The 21,544-nt window shown below is 32.0% G+C and overlaps 1 protein-coding gene across 1 annotated transcript in view; it reads left to right on the top strand.

The window, feature by feature from the left end:
* Positions 1-21,110, top strand: part of LOC139493907 (uncharacterized) — a 42,744-nt gene extending 21,634 nt beyond the window's left edge. The window contains exons 7-11 of the mRNA XM_071282068.1: positions 3,450-3,721; positions 15,553-15,580; positions 16,894-17,217; positions 18,367-18,657; positions 19,694-21,110. Of these exons, the coding sequence (XP_071138169.1) occupies positions 3,450-3,721; positions 15,553-15,580; positions 16,894-17,217; positions 18,367-18,657; positions 19,694-20,028 (1,250 nt within the window). The 3' untranslated portion in view covers positions 20,029-21,110. The remainder of the gene's footprint in view (positions 1-3,449; positions 3,722-15,552; positions 15,581-16,893; positions 17,218-18,366; positions 18,658-19,693) is intronic.
* The last annotated feature ends 434 nt before the right edge of the window (positions 21,111-21,544 follow it).

Below are 21,544 nucleotides of genomic sequence, written 5' to 3'. Positions count from 1 at the left end.
ATGAGTTTGAAATACTTGCAACTGAACAATAAGCAATTTCAGTCAAAAATTAATTAACAATTACAGATTAAATTTTGAATTGTGATATTCATTAAAAACCTACATTTAATCAACTAAAGCTAATTATAAATGAAAACTTTGTCACCTGTGTCCCTATCATAAAATTGCCGTAAACATTATCAGCGATTTTATTTAGGGGATACATGTATTAACGCTAAAAGACATGAGATGTTCTGGCGTTAAATATTGGACACGTTTTGGCGAATAACATTTATCGGACACGTTTGGGGGTTATGAATTAGGACACGTTTTGGGAATATTGTACATTTCGGACACGTTTAGAGAGAGAAGACACGTTTGGGGGAATCGGACACGTTTGGGAGTGTTACATATATAAGAGTTGACTAGCATATAAACCTTTACTGTTTCTGTCATGATTGCACTACTCCATGTTGGTCCAAAGTTGGTTGGCTTGCTTACCAATATTGTTAGGATGTTTACTAAAAAGTAAAATCACAAAAATGCTAAACTCCAAGGAAAATTCAAAACGGAGAGTCCCTTACCAAATGGCAAAATCAAATGATAAAACCCATCAAACGAATGGACAACAACTGTCATGTTCCTGACTTGGTACAGGCATTTTCAAATGTAGAAAATGGTGGATTGAACCTGGTTTTATAGCGCAAAAAAAGCATTATTATGATAAGACAAGGCATATTTATTAATAATGGAGTAAACTCATGAACAGTTTGGATGTGATTTTTTTTTAAATTTTGATTCTATTGTCACTATAATAAACTCATCATAGATACCGTGATAAAATTTTGTTTTTACGCCAGATGCGCATTTCCTCTACGAAAGACTCATCAGCGACGTTAAAAAGCATTGTTGTAGAAATTGGTGTTTTATAAGCGTATAATTTGGAACATTGAACTGCATGTATGTCTTAAGATAAATGTAACTGAAAATTGCTTAGTTATAGAGTGTTTGGATTGTATGGGTAGATATAAAAAATGGTTTGCAATGTTGTCAACATCAATACTTTAGTAGGTATAAAGTAAACACATAAGTCATATTATAAAAGCTGTTTGACAAACACAAGTAATAATATTTACATAATTCTTACATGCCTTACTCATGTTTTCATAACGATCGTAATAATATGAAATGCAGACTCAGTTCATAGTTCTCATTGAAACAAAGATTATGAACTAACTAGTTTGATAATAAATGAAATACAAATTTAAATGTATCCATTTGATTATCATTATTTTAAACTCTAAATCAGCACTTCTTGACAGAACATTTACATTTATTTGAGAGCAAATTATACTTTTTATATTTTTTATACGACTGCAAAAAAATGGGATCGTAAAACGCTATCATGTCTTCATCGGTGTCATTGTCTGTATCGTCGTCATCAGACGACATTTCGTTTTTCAATAACTTAAGTGTAAGTGTATGGATCTCTTTGAAATTTAAGCAACAGGTTTAATACCACAACAGGAAAGTCGGTGTGGTTTTTGGGGATGATGGTCCCAACCGTTTAGGAATTAGGGTTGAAAATTGTCCCCAAACAAGCATTTTTCTAGTTTCAGAACAATAACTTGTGTATAAGTATTTTGATTGCTCTGAAATTGTACCCAAGGTTCTATACCACAAGTTGAAGATTGGGATTCATGTTGGGGGTAATTGCCCAATCTGTACAGGAATTTAGGCTCAAAAGGGTCTAAAGCAAACATTTTTCTAGTTTCAGACAATAATGCTTGATTTAGTACATTGATGTCTCTTAAACTGTAAAGTTTTTTTTTCAAATATTATTTTTCTGGAATTAGGGGGGGGAGTTAAAAAAAGGGGGGGACAATTTTGTATGCTCCCACCATAGCGGAAAGGAAATTAAGTTTTACCGTTGTCCGTCTGTACGTACGTCTTCTTCCCAAAATTGGTTTTCGTTCTCTAACTTTAGTTTGCCTCTGTGAATTGTTATGTAACTTATACACAATTTTTGTTACCACAAAACACAGAACAAGTTTGAATTTTGGTGGCATCACTTGTACTGTTCTAAAGTTATGCCCTTTACAATTAGAAAAATTGCTGAATTTTTCGTTTTCGTTCTCCAACTTTAGTTTGCCTCAACCAAATGTTATGAAACTTATACATATTGCTTATTACTACAAACTACAGATCAAGTTTCAATTTTGGTGGCGTCACTTTTACTGTTCTAGAGTTGTGCTCTTTTACAAATAGAAAAATTGCTGAATTTTTCGTTTCCGTTCTCCAACTTTAGTTTCGTAACCAAATGTTATGAAACTTTTACATAATGCTTATTACTACAAACAACAGATCAATTACACATTTGGTGGTGTCACTTTTACTGTTCTAGAGATAATTATGCCTCCTTACAAATGGAAAAGTTGCTAAATTGTTCGTTTCCGATCCTTCACTTCAGTTTGCCTCAACCAAATGTTATGAAACTAATTATACACAATGCTTATTACTACAAAACACAGTTCAAGTTTGAAATTTGGTGGCATCGCTTTTACCGTTCTAGAGTTATGCCCCTTTACAAATGGAAAAATTCTTGAAATATTTGTGTCTTTTCTCTAACTTTAGTTTTTGTCAACCAAATGTTACAAAACGTATGCACACAGCTTAGATCAAGTACAAATGTTGGTAGAGTCACTTTTACAGTTCTAGAGTTATATAAAAAAAAATATTGGGGGTCACAATTGCTAATTCTTTATTTATAGTCTGAAAACAGATTTACTAAGTAATGCACAACAGCACAGCGCACAGTGTATTGCTCAAAAGCAAGAAATCCCATTTGTCTGTTATATTCAAAATACTGCTCATTTTCAAGCCCCCAAGGAGCAATTTTTGAAGGCCTTGCGCAATTACTTAAGATCTTTGCGCAATCAGTTTCTTTGTTGAGTTAATGAGATGAAACATTGAACTGTAATAGAAAATTACGAGCTAACCTGGGAAAAATCATTAAAGGCATGTTTTTACATCTCAAAATTGGAGAATTTTTGTAGGATTGTAAAAATATTTCACTTAGAGAATTTTTTGAGAAAATTAAGGGAAGAATATTCAAACATTAGAATTAACTTGAAAAAGTATATTTTTGTGACTTCTTCAAGTAAATAAAGATAACTTGTAAAAGTAGTACCCCTGACTGCATGGTTATACATATAAACATGATATTTGTTCTTGATGGTAGAATATCCTAAAAACAGCCAAACACGGTCATAAATATATATCTTATATTAGAACAGCCAGACATGACCATAGAAATATAGATAATTATTCTTGGTGGTAGACAGTTCTGAAATATAATTACTATCCATATTTGTTGCCAATATTGACTGATAGTGTTCTAGTAATATATCGTCACATTTACATAATTATTACTATCTTTTTACAATGTTTACGTTTTATACAACTTGTAGGTTTGAGTGAATATTCTTTAGATCAAACTCCAAGTAACCCCGAGTTGCTTCGTCTTTCCTGTAATTGTGAGGAAGACTTGATACATGAATTAGCACTTCGTCTTGGAATGGAAGAGATATATTGGAGAGATATTGGCAAGAATTACACAGGAAATACACAGATGGTCAAGTTTTTGACACTTATTCACTTGAAAGAGAATTATTCAATATGTTTTGGAGATCTAGATAAAACTTTGCAAGAAATGAAAATAACAACACACACATTATGCACGGTAAGCTATATAGAGATAAAGTGTTTTTTTGCATTTTCATATCTCCCTTTCAAATATGGTCACTTCAAAGTAAATTAGCTACGATTTTGACAACATCAAATCCAAGATTTAGAGCTGCTAACATCAAAGACATGTACTTTAATTTCACAATTAGATCGTTGGAATGTTCACATAAACTACAGAAGTGTCAATAATTGATATTTAATATCGTGTTACATAACTATTAATGATATTTCATTAAATATGCAACGGGTTTATTTCCCAAGCTTTGCCGACACAGCAGGAGAAATGACCCAGATATATATAGATATGAACATGTGCTATTTCTTTTCTTAATTATTGGATAACTTTTTTTTTAAATAAACGGTCATACTTGACGCCATTTATTAAAGATACCCCGGAAGAATAATATTAAATTGTAAGAATTTGATTTTTATACGACCGCAAAATTTGAAAAAAATTTCGTCATATATTGCTATCACGTTGGCGTCCTCGTCTGCGCTGTCGTCGTACGAATACTTTAAGGTTTCGCACTCTAACTTTAGTAAAAGTGAATAGAAATCTATGAAATTTTTACACAAGGTGTATGACCACAAAAGAAAGGTTGGGATTGATTTTGGGAGTTTTGGTCCCAACATTTTAGGAATAAGGGGCCAAAAAGGACCCAAATAAGCATTTTCTTGGTTTTCATACTATATAAACTTTAGTTTAAGTTAATAGAAATCTATGAAATTTTGACACAAGGTTTATGACCATAAATCAAGGTTGTGATTGATTTTGGGAGTTTTGGTTCCAACAGTGTAGGAATTAGGGGCCAAAAAAGGGCCCAAATAAGCATTATTCTTGGTTTTCGCACAATAACTTTAGTTTAAGTGAATAGAAATCTATGAAATTTGAACACAATGTTAATGACCACAAAAGAAAGGTTGGTATTGATTTTGGGAGTTTTGGTCACAACAGTTTAGGAATTAGGGGCCAAAAAGGGACCCAAAATAAGCATTTTTCTTGGTTTTCGCACCATAACTTTAGTATAAGTAAGTAAGAAAGTAAATAAATTGTTTATTATAGTGACATGTGTAAGTCGGCAAAAATATATAAATTTGTACAAAATATAGTTACATATATAATACACCCGGCCCAATGGACCAATAAGTCACCTTTTACTTTTAGTTCAATATAAATGTTCTAAAATCACGTGTCAATTGCCAATTTAAATTTAAATACAGATAATTATAGATTAAGAATTAACGATTGTAAAAGTTCATATAATGATATATTCATCTAAAGTTTGTAAAAAAAGTTTAAGAATGTTAACTAGAGTAAACTGTTTGTTTTCTACGGAAAAGTGACGCTCAGGGATGATTCCATGTGTTTTCAAATGGGTCCCTTGAACATCAAATTGGGAATTTTATCCCAATTGGGAATTTTTTATGCATACAATCTAAAACGAAATAATATCATTTTCCTGACCTGTAAAAACGGAAAATGTATATTAAGTTTCACCTGTTCACCGATTGAAGAAGTTATTCGATTCACACCAGGCAAGTTGTAATACATGAATAGCATTGCACATGATGCACTATCACTTAACTTTGGTAAACAAGGCATGTTTACCAGCTAACATATACCTATGGCACTTAAGCAGTTTAGCTATTTTTTGAATTTCAAATTATCTCAAATTATCTCATAATATAAAAGATATCTTATATAACAGATTAGATTTTTATAAGATATCTCATTTAATATATGAGATATCTTATATAATTTATTTTTTAAAGCTATCTTATATATTATATGAGATATCTTATATATTTAATAACTTTATAAGATATCTAATATACTTTATACTTAGATATCTTATATACTTATAAGATATCTTTTATACTTTATAAGATATCTTCTAAAGTTTATAAGACATCTAAGATATCTCATTAAGTATATGAAATATCTTATAAATATTTTTTATACAAGATATCTTATATAGTTTATTGGATATCATCTTAAGAAAATTATTTAAGATATATTATATGAATTATCTTATAATTTCTATACGATGTCTCTAATGGTATTTCTTATATGGTATATATAGATTCTACCACTGCATCGAGTATAATACGATATTTATCCACTTGAGACAGTTAAATTTTCAAATTTAAAACACAAGGCTTGCCCGAGCGTTTTAAATATTTAAAATTTAACTGTCGGGAGTGAATAAAAATCGTATTACACGAGGTTTGGTGGTGGAATCTGTTTCTCTAATGATTTTCTAACATTATGCAGGCAAACTTATTCCTTCTTTTCGAATGATCTGCAAAAGGATGTGCTCTTTCTATGTGACGTCATCAGGCATGGTCGAATTTTTTCATGCCGTCACAATAGGAAATTCAGAGGAAAGCAAGAACATTCGACGTCATAATTGTAATTTAACCAATGAAGTACTGAGATCAAACGAACCACACGTTGATTAAAAAAAATTAATACAATGGGTGCAGAAAGGGATAAATTGACGAAGAATTAGAGAAATAAGATATCTAAAATAATCTTTTTTATAAGATATCTTATAGAAATAGATATCTTATAAATAAACTTCATATAAGATATCTTATACATGTATATAGTTTATAAGATATATCATATTGTTTATAAGATATCTTATACAATTCATAAGATATCTGATAAAGAAAACTATATGAGATATCTTATAAACTATAAAAGATATTTCACAAATTTTATAACATATCTCATGAACTATGTAAGATATCTTATAAACTTTATAAGATATCTTATAAACTTTATAAGATATCTTATAAACTTTATAAGATATCTTATAAACTTTATAAGATATCTTACAATATATATAAGATATCTAATGAACTATTGTCATGATTACATGTATATAAGAAATCTTATAAAGTTTATGAGATATCTTGAAGTTAGATTAAATAACAAAACGGCTTGCTCTTTTAACCACTGAAAAAAAATCATCCATTCAGTTTTTTTTTCAGCAGATCATTTTTATACGACCGCAAATTTTGAAAAAATGTTCGTCGTATATTGCTATCACGTTGGCGTCGTCGTCGTTGTCGTCGTCGTCGTCGTCGTCGTCGTCGTCCGAATACTTTTAGTTTTCGCACTCTAACTTTAGTAAAAGTGAATAGAAATCTATGAAATTTTAACACAAGGTTTATGACCATAAAAGGAAGGCTGGTATTGATTTTGGGAGTTTTGGTCCCAACATTTTAGGAATTAGGGGCCAGAAAGGGCCCAAATAAGCATTTTCTTGGTTTTCGCACTATAACTTTAGTTTAAGTTAATAGAAATCTATGAAATTTTGACACAAGGTTTATGGCCACAAAAGAAAGGTTGGGATTGATTTTGGGAGTTTTGGTTTCAACAGTTTAGGAATTAAGGGCCAAAAAAGGGCCCAAATAAGCATTATTCTTGGTTTTTGCACAATAACTTTAGGTTAAGTAAATAGAAATCAATGAAATTTAAACACAATGTTTATGACCACAAAAGGAAGATTGGTATTGATTTTGGGAGTTTAGGTTCCAACAGTTTAGGAATTAGGGGCCAAAAAGGGACCCAAATAAGCATTTTTCTTGGTTTTCGCACCATAACGTTAGTATAAGTAGATAGAAATCTATGAAATTTAACACAAGGTTTATGACCATTAAAGGAAGGTTGGTATTGATTTTGGGAGTTTTGGTCCCAACAGTTAAGAAAAAGGGGCCCAAAGGGTCCAAAATTAAACTTTGTTTGATTTCATCAAACTTGAATAATTGGGGTTCTTTGATATGCCGAATCTAACTGTGTATGTAGATTCTTAACTTTTGGTCATGTTTTTAAATTGGTCTACATTAAGGTCCAAAGGGTCCAAAATTAAACTTAGTTTGATTTTGACAAAAAAATGAATCGGTTGGGTTCTTTGATATGTTAAATCTAAAAATGTACTTAGATTCTTGATTATTGGCCCAGTTTTCAAGTTGGTCCAAATCTGGGTCCAAAATTAAACTTTATTTGATTTCATCAAAAATTGAATAAATGGGGTTCTTTGAAATGCCAAATCTAACTGTGTATGTAGCTTCTTCAATTTTGGTCCCGTTTTTAAATTGGCCTACATTAAGGTCCAAAGGGTCCAAAATTGAACTAAGTTTGATTTTAACAAAAATTAAATTCTTGGGCTTCTTCGATATGCTGAATCTAAACATGTACTTAGATTTTTGATTATGGGCCCAGTTTTCAAGTTGGTCCAAATCAGGATCTAAAATTATTATATTAAGTATTGTGGAATAGCAAGTCTTTTCAATTGCACAGTATTGTGCAATGGCAAGAAATATCAAATTTCACAATATTGTGAAATAGCAATTTTTTTTTTAATTAGAGTTATCTTTCTTTGTCCAGAATAGGAAGCAAGAAATATCTTATTGCAAGATTTATTTTTAATTAGAGTTATCTTTCTTTGTCCAGAATCAACTTAAATCTTTGTTATATACAATATACAATGTATATTCACTTTTTACTACCAACTGATAAATTTAAATAATCTTTACCATTCAGTGATAACAAGCAGTTTTTTTACATCTTAATATTTTATGATGTATTTAAATGAGTAGTTATTGTTGCAAACTCCATTAGAATATTTTAATTGAGATTAGTTTTGGAATAAGGGAAAGGGGGATGTGATTAAAAATTGGGTTCAATTTTTCTCATTTGAAATTTCATAAATAAAAAGAAAATTTCTTCAAACATTTTTTTGAGAGGATTAATATTCAACAGCATAATGAATTGCTCTAAGAGAAAACAAAAGTTTAAGTTCATTAGAACACATTCATTCTGTTTCAGAAACCTATGCTGTGTCAACTATTAAATCACAATCCAAATTTAGAGCTGAATCCAGCTTGAATGTTGTGTCCATACTTGCCCCAACCGTTCAGGGTTCAACCTCTGCGGTCGTATTAAGCTACGCCTTGCGGAGCATCTGGTTATAAACTTACTTTGATTCAAATGGATTTCAAATTTAACTGGCCAATTGTCTGATTCAGAAAAGCAATTAACAAGGGCAATTAGAATATTGTTTTTTCTAGGCTATTGTTGTTCATGGCCTACTATTTTTAAACTATTTTGTTTGTTGAAAGCTAATTCTAGATCTCTAACAATTAAGCTCTGTAACTATTTGAAGAGTGCATGGAAAGCTAGATCTGATATTATTGGTTAGCTACAACATGTATGTTATTATTGTATTGATCTCTGTTACCAGTCTTTTGTCACATTATGTATATATTATGTATTGCCATAGCATGTTCTATATGCTTTTGCAAATAAAATTCATTCATTCTTTCATTCATTCATTCATTCATTCAAAAGGTTATATACTTAATCGATAAGATATTTTAAGCAATTGCACCAGGCTCCAGTAAATTCTAAAATTATTTGAATCATTTTTATATCTTTTGAAACAGTTCCATAATGTCTAATGACATCATATTTCAGGGGTGTGCTTCATTTCATGACTGGTCCATCATCAACATTATTTTCAAAAACGCTCAAACTTTTGTCTTTTGAGGAAATAGAGCAAAATATAAAATATTTTTTTAAAGTTTTAATCAAGTAACATAACTGGCTCTGCTAGGTGATCTGCTTTGATAAGATCGGCGCCCATTAAGATTTATTCATCAATGTTATATCAAAATTTGAATTTGTTCTTTGCTGAGGTCTGCTTTGACACCAATTTTGATCAAAATCTGATCCACCTGCTGAGCGATCTACTTTTGTGAATTCAAATGCTCCCATAAAATTTTATTCATTTGAATCCGGCTGCTAAAATTGTTTACCTCATGTTGACATAATTAAATCGTTGTTAATAAAATGCGATCGTAGTCAGCATTCTTATCCGGATTTTACCACGTTTTGGCGACATTGAAACTATGAAAAATTATAGTTGCCGTAATCGGTGCCTAAACCGATTTTTATTTTAATTTCCTGAATTTGGAATTTATTTTTGGGGGCCGCTGGCAGAATTAAGGGCCGCTAAGCGGCCCTAAACTATATAGCGGAATCATCCCTGGACGCTGCTAAGTATTTAGCTATTTTCCTTGGATGGTTCACCATTAGAAATGTTAATTTTCCCTGGTCATCTAGTTGCGTATAGTCAGGCACCATTAATATCTCGCTAAAAACAGTTTGTCTGATATTATAAAATGTGCAGTTTATAAGAAAATGTAGCTCACTTTCAACATTTTGAGAGTTACAAAAACGACATAGTCTGTTTTCTACTGGTTCCCCAATATATCTACCAGTCTCAATTCTGATCGGTAATATCCCGCATCTAAACTGGGCTAGCACAGATCGCTCGTGTTTCGTAAGATTTAGTTTTACATAGTGCTCTAGTTCGAAGTTTGTTTTAAAGTTTAAGTAAGATTGTAGCTTTGGCTTATTTATCAAGGACTCTCTCCACATATTACTGTAATGAGTTCGTACAAGTTGTTCAAAAGATTTTAAATCCACCATTGTTTTACTCTCATAATAATGTAACATATTAAGTTCCGTGAAAATATCTTTAGTGTAACTACACCAATTGTTTGTGCAACGATCATAATCCATATTGAACACCACTTTCGTTAATCGGTCGTCTTCAAACGATAATAGCCTGTTCCAGTAGCGAATAATGTTTACCCAATGCCGAAACTGATTTGGTATCCATCCAGTATCCCCGTACAGTGCTAGAATTGGTGCAAATCTGTGAACGCCTAAGTAATATCGAATTGCTCTGTTCTGTACGTTGTCCATTGATTGGAACTTCCTATTTCCCCATATTCAAGATGCGTAGTCGAGGATTGGAGTAACACACGAATTAAAAAGTTTTTCATAAGACTGAAAACCAAAATCCTTTAAACGATGGATTTTCGAGATAATTTTACCTAAGGCTCTTCCTGCACCTTTAGCCAAAGTCTCTGCATGTAAATTAAAGTTACCTTTACAGTTAAAAGTTACACCTAAGTATTTATAATCGTCCACTGTTTTTAACGCATTATTGCTGATTGAAAAGTTAAATTCACTCTGCTTTTTACGTCCTTTACAAAAGTGCACGCACTTAGATATGTCCGTGTTGATCAGAACCCTCCAACGTTTACACCAGCTATGAATCACATTTAACATTTGTTGAAGTTCATCCTCACTTTTTGCGAACATAACAATATCATCAGCGTAAAATAGAAGTGAAATTTGTCTTCCATTAATATCAAATCCTAAATTCAAATCATTTACTTCTTTAACCAAATCGTTGATGAAGATAGAGAAAAGTGTCGGAGAAAAGTTATCCCCTTGTTTTACGCCGGATTTACAGTCAAACCAATTCGTCAGCTTATTGTTGATACGCACACAGGAGCTTGTATGCTGATAAATGCTTTTAATTGAATTGTAAATTTTGCCGTCTATATTATTTAAGCGCAACTTATACAACATCATGTCTCTATCAACGAAATCAAAGCACTTTTTTAAGTCAATGAATGCCGCAAAGACGTTGTGATTGTTTCTCACAATACTGTTTAGGGTAAAAATATGATCTTCACGAGACCTATTTTTCCTGAACCCATTCTGTTCATCTGCAAGAATATTTTCAGTCTCTAGAAAACTTGATAATCTCTTGTTAACAAATGCGCTATAGAGTTTGCTTACACATGATAATAGACTGACTCCTCTGTAATTCATCGGAATACGTGCATCTGACGACGGATCCTTTAATATAGGACAAATTATGGATTTTCTCCAGGCGGACGGAATTAAACTCGAGTCAAAAATCAGTTGAAAAAGATTGTGCATTATTTCAATAACTACAGGAAATTTTAAAACATCGTATGGTATTTCGTCATATCCACTTGCAGATCGTAGTTTCGCTTGCATTACTATAGAATTTATTCCATTTCTTGATATGTTCTCATTTAAAAGATTATTCGGCATATACAAAGGGTCCTCCATATTTTCCTCTAATAGGTTTTGGTGTACTTTAGCTTGAGTATAGTGTTCTGAATCAAATTCATCACTCGACAAACCATTGTATAAATTTTCAAAATCACAACGCCATCTTTTCAAAACTTTTTGTTCAGATCTAGTTATAGTGCCATCATCATCATCAAAGACTTCCTGTGGTATACATTTGTTACTTCTAGGTCCTAATTTACGTATTTTTTCCCAAAAGTCAGTTGGATTTTTGCTCGTCATTGTCTCTATTTCTACCGCTACTGTTCTTCTATAGGTACGTTCTGCCCGTCTTAGATTTTTGTCGAAACATTTTCTAGCTTGCATGTAGTTATTGTGCAAAGTTGTTTTAATATTTCTCCTCCCAGAATACTTGAGGAAATCTTTTTCACATGTACGCATCTTATTCCAAAGTTCAGTCAGAGTTTCGTTCTAGTACGGCTTTTTTGTTCGAAAACGCTTCTTAGAGTTATAGTTACAATATTGTGGGATTTTATCGGTCATTTCTGCGATTATCTCGGTGCATAAATTTTCATAAATCACGTCAATGTTTTCCTGAGTTTCTCGCGAGTGTTCAATGTCAGTGATGATATTCATCAAGGCATTTCTCCGTATCTCACTACTCATAAAGTCTAACGGTATTTGGTTAATTTTAAATCGTGCTCTTTTCATCTCATTATCTGTCAAAACCGCCTGTTCAAAATGCGTGACCGTAAACTCTGTAATTAATAATGAATGGTCGGGTAGTCTTGATTTCCCACCTAATAATCCAAACAAAGAATTGTTATTAACGATAGATTCCGCCATAAGCACTTCAAACTTTTTACATTTATCAAACACGTCATGAGGAACACAAATATAGTCAACCACGGATTTGCCTCTCGTTGAAATAGAAGTGAAATTATCACAACCCTGAAATCTTCCATTTAATACACAAAATTTCGATTCATTGAGGAAGTCTATAAATTCGTGACCGTGCTGATTAATGCTTTTATCGATTGTATTTCTCATTGGAACACAGTCTATATCATTCAGTGTATCTGGTAATGATCCAATTCTCGAATTAAAATCCCCTGTAAGCAATATTGCATCACATTCGTCATTTAAATATATCTGTGCTGGTAAGTGAGCAAAAAAACTCGGAGCATCACGACCTCTAGATGAATTTTCAGGAGGAAGATAACATGCAAATACTAAAAAGTTGGAATCATTCGTTCTATTTTCAAATTTTAATCCTAAAATACCATTGAATGATCTGTCAATAACTGATGCGTTATAATGTTCAAGAATCCATGTTTTAACTAAAATTCCTATCCCGCCAGATGGTTTCGGTGCATTTTTGTGTATATCAACTCTGTTAAAACCAAACCAAGAAAATCCAGGTACATCAATTACATCATCTTTAGCTAAATGCGTTTCACAAACACAAATTATATCACAGTTAATCGATTTGAAGATACCTTTTCTTAATTCACAATTATCTCTCGTCCATCCACATATGTTAATTGTTCCTAATTTTATTGATTCGTTCGACGGGGTTAAATCCTATTCACCATTCTCATTACGAACTTGCTGCTGATCTTGAACTCTCTGAATCCGAGGTTTGATACGACCACTAGTATCCACACGTAAAGAACCGCCTTCGGGTAGCTTGCAAATCACTGCTCGGGCATTCATTTCTATTAAACGTTCAATGCGTGATTTGCTACTTCTAATATAAACGTTTTTGTACTGTTCAATATCCTTTAAATTACGTTTGTTTCTAAGAACCAGACTTTTTTCACCAGGGTCCCTAAAGCTTATTCTAATAATTCCGGGGCGGTTTTCTATTTTAGACGAAAAGCGATTTACATGTGTTATGTTCATACTTGAATATACATCTTCCCCTAGGGCTTTCATTAAATTGTTAACTTTCAGCAGTAAATCTTCCTCTTCAGTTTGCGGTATACCACTAACCGTTACCGATAACTCTGGACTATTGTCTTGTGTATGTTTACCGTTATCTGTACCGTTAGCGTTTACGTTGAAATCACTTCGGTGTGTTGATCGAGGTCGTCAATGCGTATCTGCATAGATTGAATAGATGTCAACACTTGGTCCGTACGTTTTGCTTCTAGTGCTATATCGACTGATAACTCATCACGTAATGCTCGTATTTTAGTGTCAACACTGGTCATCAAGTCCGTTCTAAGTTTATCTAGTTTTGACTCAAACATTTTTTTCATTTCCTCTTGACTGTTTTTCAATCCCTTTACGGCATTTATAAGAGTGTCTAATTTTTCCGAATCGCTTTTTGGTGACGCCATCTCGCCAGGTTGCTTTTTTAAAATTTGAGAATATGAGAGTGGTGACTGTGACTGAGATTCAACAAAAACGCTAGTGTCTAGTTTAGATTCATCTGAGTCATATAATACAGTGTTAGTTTGACTTAATATTTCACTTACTGAGATACTGCCACTTTGTTCATAGTCTTTATCTTCTGACGGGTCTACTTTGTATTGTTTGTTCGCATAACCATTTGATTCACTACCACTACTGTTCCCTTTCTTTCTTTTATTCCGAGATTCTTGCATCATATAAACATATCGCAAAGGAAAACATAATCCATAGAAATAATCAACCTTTTAGACAATAAACCGGGTTTAATCACAATTTTCTGAATTTTTTCCCTCACGGAAAAAAATATCAGCCATCTTTCACATTTTCTTAGATTTTTTATTATTGGCCAAGTTTTCAAGTTGGTCCAAATCGGGGTCCAAAATTAAACTTTGTTTGATTTCATAAAAAAAATGAATAATTGGGGTTCTTTGATATGCCAAATGTAACTGTGTATGTAGATTCTTAATTTTTGGTCCCGCTTTAAAATTGGTCTACATTAAAGTCCATAGGGTCCAACATTAAACTAAGTTTGATTTTAACAAAAATTGAATTCTTGGGCCTCTTTGATATGCTGAATCTAAACATGTACTTAGATTTTTGATTATTGGCCCAGTTTTCAAGTTGGTCCAAATCAGGATCCAAAATTATTATATTGAGTATTGTGCAATAGCAAGAAATTTTCAATTGCACAGTATTCAGCAATAGCAATAAATCTTCAATTGCACAGTATTGTGCAATAGCAAGAAATCTTCAATTGCACAGTATTGTGAAATAGCGAATATTTTCAATTGCACAGTATTGCACAATAGCAAGAAATATCTAATTGCACAATATTGTGCAATAGCAAGAAATTCCAATTGGATTTCAATTGGAGTTATCTTTCTTTGTCCAGAATAGTAGTTGAATCAACTTAAATCATTGTTTTATACAATATACAATGTATATTCACTTTTACTACTAACTGATAGATTAAAACAATCTTTACCATTCAGTAATAACAAGCACTTTTTTACATTTCAATATTTTATGATGTATTTAAATGAGTAGTTATTGTTGCAAACTTCATTAGAAATTTGAAATGAGATCAGTTTTGAAATAAGGGAAAGGGGGATGTGAAAAAAAAATTGGGGGGTCAATTTTTTTCATTTCAGATTTCATAAATAAAAAGAAAATTTCTTCAAACATTTTTTTGGGAGGATTAATATTCAACAGCATAGTGAATTGCTCAAAGACAAAAAAAAATTTTTAAGATCATTAGACCACATTCATTCTGTGTCAGAAACCTATGCTGTGTCAACTATTTAATCACAATCCAAATTTAGAGCTGAATCCAGCTTGAATGTTGTGTCCATACTTGCCCCAATCGTTCAGGGTTCAACCTCTACGGTAGTATAAAGCTGCGCCCTGCGGAGCATCTGGTTTAACTTCTCCTTAGTTTGCAGATCTCATCATAAATGCTTATACTTCATTTTCAGGTCAGGAGAAGAAAACAAGTGAAATCTAGTGAGTAAACTGTAATTTAAGATATTCATGTACTTTGAACAAAATCTAGTATTTTGTTTTACTGTACTGTCAACAGAAATGATGCTTAACAGTGACTTTATTAACCCATGGTCAAACGTAGTGTGGGGTTGGCTATAGTGATATGTCCGTCTATTCATTCTTCTTATTAACTAATGTCTTACAGTAACATTCAGTTTAAAATCATAGAAACTGCATATGTTGTCAAGTAATGCACGTATTCTCATAGAAATTAAGTTGACAGAAGCATAAACATGAATTGTGTTTGTTAATTGTTGTGTTTAGGAAAAACACAAACAGGGTTGATATTGAAAGTGATGTTTTTTCAATTAATGGGCAGTTTTTTTTCTTATTTATAATCACTTTGTCATTATTTTTTATTCTTACTAGACCAATGATTTGGCTAGTGATCATGTATGCCCCTTTGCTTTCTTGTCATTCACTGAGATAACACATGGTAGTGTCCACTTGTGAGTCTATTTGTGAAGAAAGTAAATTTTCAGAGGCTGTTTACAAGGGAAGTAAGATGACTAAAAAGGACCTAGACAAATCCTTGAAAGGTCCATTTTGCCTGAGGGAACTTTATTTCCGGAATAATTTCTAAACATATCAACAAATACTTGTAATAGAAAAAACGTTTGATTTGAATCATACCAGCTGAAAAGTTAACTGAGCTGATAATAATTGTGCACTCTGTGATAAGCATTTTACAAACAACACTTTCAAAAAGAGGGGATACCAGATACAGATACCAGAGGGACAAACTCATAAGTCGGAACTAAACTGACAATACCATGGCTAAATAAAGACAAGGACAAACAGAAACACAATAGTATACAAAACAAAACACAGAAAACTAAAGACTAAGCAACACGAACCCCACTAACCATTGGGTGTGATCTAAGGTGCACCAGAAGGGTAGGCAGAACCTGCTCCACACGAGGCACCCATTGTGTTGTTCATGTCAGCTAAAACCAGTCCTAGAAAATATAATGATTGTTTAAAACATCATTTGAAGGAAAAGATTTTCTGGATTTCTGGCAGTGTGAGTAACGGCCTGATTGAATAGAAATTAATGTATAATTTGCAAAAAGTTTGAATGCGAATACAAGAAAAACTCATGTTCAGAATCGAGTCAGTAAACATGGTAAATACCATTTGACACTAAAAGTTATTTGAGATTCAGAAAAATCTTGTTGTTTTAATAAAGCAAGGACAAGGTGTTTAAACATGTCCATGAGTCTATGTAAAATTATTCACGTACATGTATTATTTAAATCTGAATACTCTTATAGGAATTCAAGACGATAAATTAGATTGTATCCCTACGGATGAAATTTTAGACAAGCTAGCACCACAGATTGGAAAAATGGTTTTTCAACTTGGAACAGAACTCGGATTGTCCATAGCGGATTTAGAAAACATCGACAAATGTAGTCCCGATTTGACAGCCCAAAATAAGGAAGTGTTATTTACTTGGAGAAAAGACAGATCAGTAAAACCTACAATACGGGTCATTAAACAAGCTTTAGTTAATATAAGAAAAGGTGTACGTTGTTTAGAGGAAGTTGTGGAGAACATAGATGCAAAAACATTAAGAGCTGTGGAAATAGTTACAGGTAATAATATGCTGCGACGGAAAACAGGCATGGAAACTTTTCAGTAGCTTTTTATTAACGGAATAGGTAGCATTCGTAAATGAATCCTATACTGAAATTTGATTATTCCCTCATGTTCAGTCTCCCAGTCAATTTTCAGCCATATCCACTGCGGTTCATTCAGTTATGTTAAAACAATTCACTTGCAGTCAACTCAGTAGCTTTTCAGACAGTATATGTTTGCTTCTAATTGTTAAGGTTTTTATTTTGGTTTTTAATTTAATTTCTTTGAAATGTTTTAGCAGTATTGGTATACTACTCTTGTGAAGTAATGCACTCCAATTTTTCTTTCATTTGTTATGACCTGCGTTTCCTTTGTTTAGTGTTGGTTCATGTCAATTCAATGCATACATATGTGTCAGAAAATATTTGGATATTTTAAGTTCTATATTTAGAACCAATCTTGAAAACTAACCTTTCTTTAACCTGTGACAGTTGTGTAAAAGGAACATGTAAAAAACAAATATAAAAGGCTCTTTGTGCTTAACTCGTCAGATTGATACCAAATAGTCCGTTTCTATGTATGCAGACATTTGTTTTTTGAGCATTTCAGTGTTTCTGTTGTTCCATTGTTTTCCCCATATAGTTGATGTGTTTCCCTCGGTTTTGGTTTGTGACCTAGATTTAGGCAAGTGGCCTATAAAAGCATACAGTACTGATAAGCTAGTTAAAAAACATTAATAACTTATTAAAGAAAAATGTACCCGAGACAAAATATCAATCAATACACATCAAATGACTTTAGTTTGATTACGGCATAAACACTTTAGGAAAACTTAACATAACATATCTATTTTACTGTGAATGTCACTTTATATATCTATGTACATTTTCGGGAGTTTGCTTCTTATACAGGAATATCATATCTGTGAGCTAAAGTTGAAGGTTCTTCCATAGAAATAGATACTGTCTTGAGAGTTTGAGCTGTGCTTAACTTTCATATGCCATATTTTGTATGCGTGCAAGTTCAGACTTTTCGTTTGCTTGACAATACAAATTTTGAAAAGAAATCAGTACATGCAGTATGCTTACTGAATACAAAATATAATCATTTTGATATTGTAAGTCAACTTACATGCTAAACGAAATTTTGTATTACTACAATTACAGATAAAATCAGAGATAATGCAGACAGAATCATACAGGACATTCAAATCAGTCAAATTTTAGATCATATGATGACACATCTGGTGATATCAGTAGACGACAGACGTCGTATTGAACAACATGCTGGACAAGATGATCAGAACAAAGCATTGCTGGATATTGTGATTAAAAGGAGGGAACCTGTTTACAGTGTGTTTATTGATGGATTACGTATTTATGGATACGAAGATATCGCTAATGATTTGAAATGTGAGTTCAGTCCAAGTCCAACATCAGCATCTGCAGAAACTGAAGGTATGTCTGAAGGGTTTATTATAAACACAAACAAAGAAGGATTTTTACTGAAAACATTTTTAAATCTTGTTATATATTCATTCAAAATAGATATAATGTATCTGATTCTAAAGACTCTTTACCAGATCATTTGCGTCGTATTTAATTTATCATAAGTATACTACTTTTCTTGCATACCAAAGAAGGTCACTGGTATATATCGTGAGTCTTTCAGGACGAATTTCAGTTTGTGTTAAGTAACTATGATCTTAGACATTGTACCATTGAGTAATTATGATTTCAGACATTGAGATCAAGATTCTTTTCTACAGTTATAATGAAGTCACAGTTTATTAAGTACCTGTTAGGAATCAGGCAAATATGACCTCAGATGAATTACACTTCTTAGATCCAACTGTAGAAAAGAATAGTGAACATATATAATGCAAAGGCATTAGTTTTGGTCAACTATAAAAAAATCAAAGTGAGAGAAAATAAAATAACAAACAAATTGGTAATTAACTATAAATTGTGAATATGTATGTTTACCAGCTCTGTTTAAAATGTCAAACGCTTATCATATGTGTTTGATAAATTCAGAGCATACATCATCAATTTGTATGGAGAAATGTAAGATCTATCAAAACTACATTCTATGTGGGCATTCAACTTATTCTTGAGACATTAGATTTAAGAAAAGGGTGAAGAAAACCGAAACAGTAGAAGGGCTACACACCTGAAAAGTACTAAAAAATGGCCAATCCATCTTATACCAACTTTGCCCGAATGAGTTGAAACCTCAGTTTTTGTATAATTTTAAAATTTTAGAACTGTTTGTTATAAATCATGTGAGTAGCAAAGTACTGAATACTGAGCTATTGATACTCTAGGGGACGTATAATCCACCAACAGAGGTATCGAACAAGTGATGTAAAAAAATGAAAACACGTTATAAATTCTTGTGGTCCAAATCGCTTTTCTGGATTTAACCTCGTCTTTAGTCATAAAAGGTCAATAGCACTTATCTTAAGAAAAAAATCTTTTTTGTATTTTGTAGGCTTATCAGTTTGGAATTTTCCATTATATAAAGTTCGTCTACAAAAGAACTACCTAAAGGTCATCACTGATATACTTCACGAGAACATAGTAGATCATCTAATAACAAGAGAGGTATTGTCAGTTGATGATGGGAAGACGATAGATTCTGGTAAAAACCCACAGGAAAAGAACAGGAATTTAATGGACATGCTGTTGCGTAAAAATGAACAGGGATTTAATGAATTTCTCAAAGCCCTAAAGAAAGACTCTATTTATGCAGATCTAGCAGATCAAATAGAAAAGACAGAAGTTAATAGCACAGATATGGCAACCCTTTATAAATGCTTGAAATGAAATAAATGTAATTCCTTTAGAAGAAAAACTTTACACGACAAGTTAAGGACAGCTAAGACAATCACCAGTAAACAATGAATACAAGGAGGTATTGTCAATCACCAGTAAACAATGAATACAAGGAGCTATTGTCAATCTAATGTTCAATGATTTGGTCACTTAAACCATTAATGTAAATGAATCGCCATAAACTAGTGATAACAATCTTTTATATCAAACATATTTCAGGTGTGAGTGTCATGCATGGCAAGGAAAAAGCTAAAATATGTACTATTACTAGTGTCTATTCATAAACACAAATCCCCGTTATGAGTGTTCGTTACTAAACAGATATTTTAATTATAAAATAGTCATGAAATATTCTGTTCAAGAAAATAATTTTAATGTATTTTAATATATTGATTGCAAACCAGTAATTGGAAAGGACAAATGCACTTTTATTTTTTTCAAAGGTCAAAACATCTGGCTGTGCGGCATATTTTCAACATTTATATTCCTCAAACTTAAAAAAATTTAAACCTATACTAAAATTATGTTCTTCCTCTCACTTAACATTTGGTCCTTCTTAGAATTTAATTTGGCCGCTATCCATGTGAATTCATACTGTTAAAGTTCATAAGATGTGTCTCTTTGAGATGCAACATAGTATCATATCTAGCAACCAGTAGGTAAACAAAACATCTATCACTAGTAGATATCCCCAAAGATGTGTTGTTTGTGAAACAGCTGTATTTACAAAGTGCAACGTAAAGGAAATGTCATAACTTGATACAATATTCTATATGTACTATTTTGATAAATTTTAAAGAACCTACATAGCTGTAATTAGCTTATTATCAATTTCATTTCAGTCATAATTGTGTATGTTAATCTCTTAAAGCTGTTAAATGTTACCTTAATAGTCAATTTAGGTCTAAATTTAAAGTCTAATGAATAATAAAGTATGTACATATGAAATAACTAATTCAGTGACTGAATCTTGTCCTAAGGATGTTTCTGATTTTTACATTAACTTGTTGTATATTGTGTTTATTAAACAGCTACTTTTATATGTACATTTGTAAATAAAAATGCCTCTTCATAAATATAGTTTTAAACAAAAATGCGACGATATGCTCTTATTATGTAAATATAGTTGTTGCTAACATAATATGGTATTTCACAACGAATGTTTTTGACATAACGCATCTGTTCTGTCAAATGAACTTATCTTTTATCCATCAGAAAAAAGGATTTTAAATTCAAACAGATCAGTGATAATTGTTTGGTTATATTAACTTGATTAAATTTTCAAATAGTTGAGACCATATCAAATGTCAAAAAACATTTGAAAACCTACTACTAAGCAATTGTTTGTCCTCGTTCAAGTCAAGCTATCTGCACCATATGTTGTTTGGTGGTGTTTTAGTGCAATGCTTAACAACTTCCTGCTTGCCTTTTTAATATTTTGTTTTCCGATCGTCACTGATGAGTCTTTTGCTTAAGTTCTTCAGAAGATACCAAGACTTTGTTGATA

Source organism: Mytilus edulis, chromosome 11 (assembly GCF_963676685.1).
Source record: "Mytilus edulis chromosome 11, xbMytEdul2.2, whole genome shotgun sequence".
Taxonomy (NCBI): Eukaryota; Metazoa; Mollusca; class Bivalvia; order Mytilida; family Mytilidae; genus Mytilus; species Mytilus edulis.
Note: the sequence above shows the minus strand (reverse complement) of the source record. Positions and strands in the feature narration are given on the sequence as shown.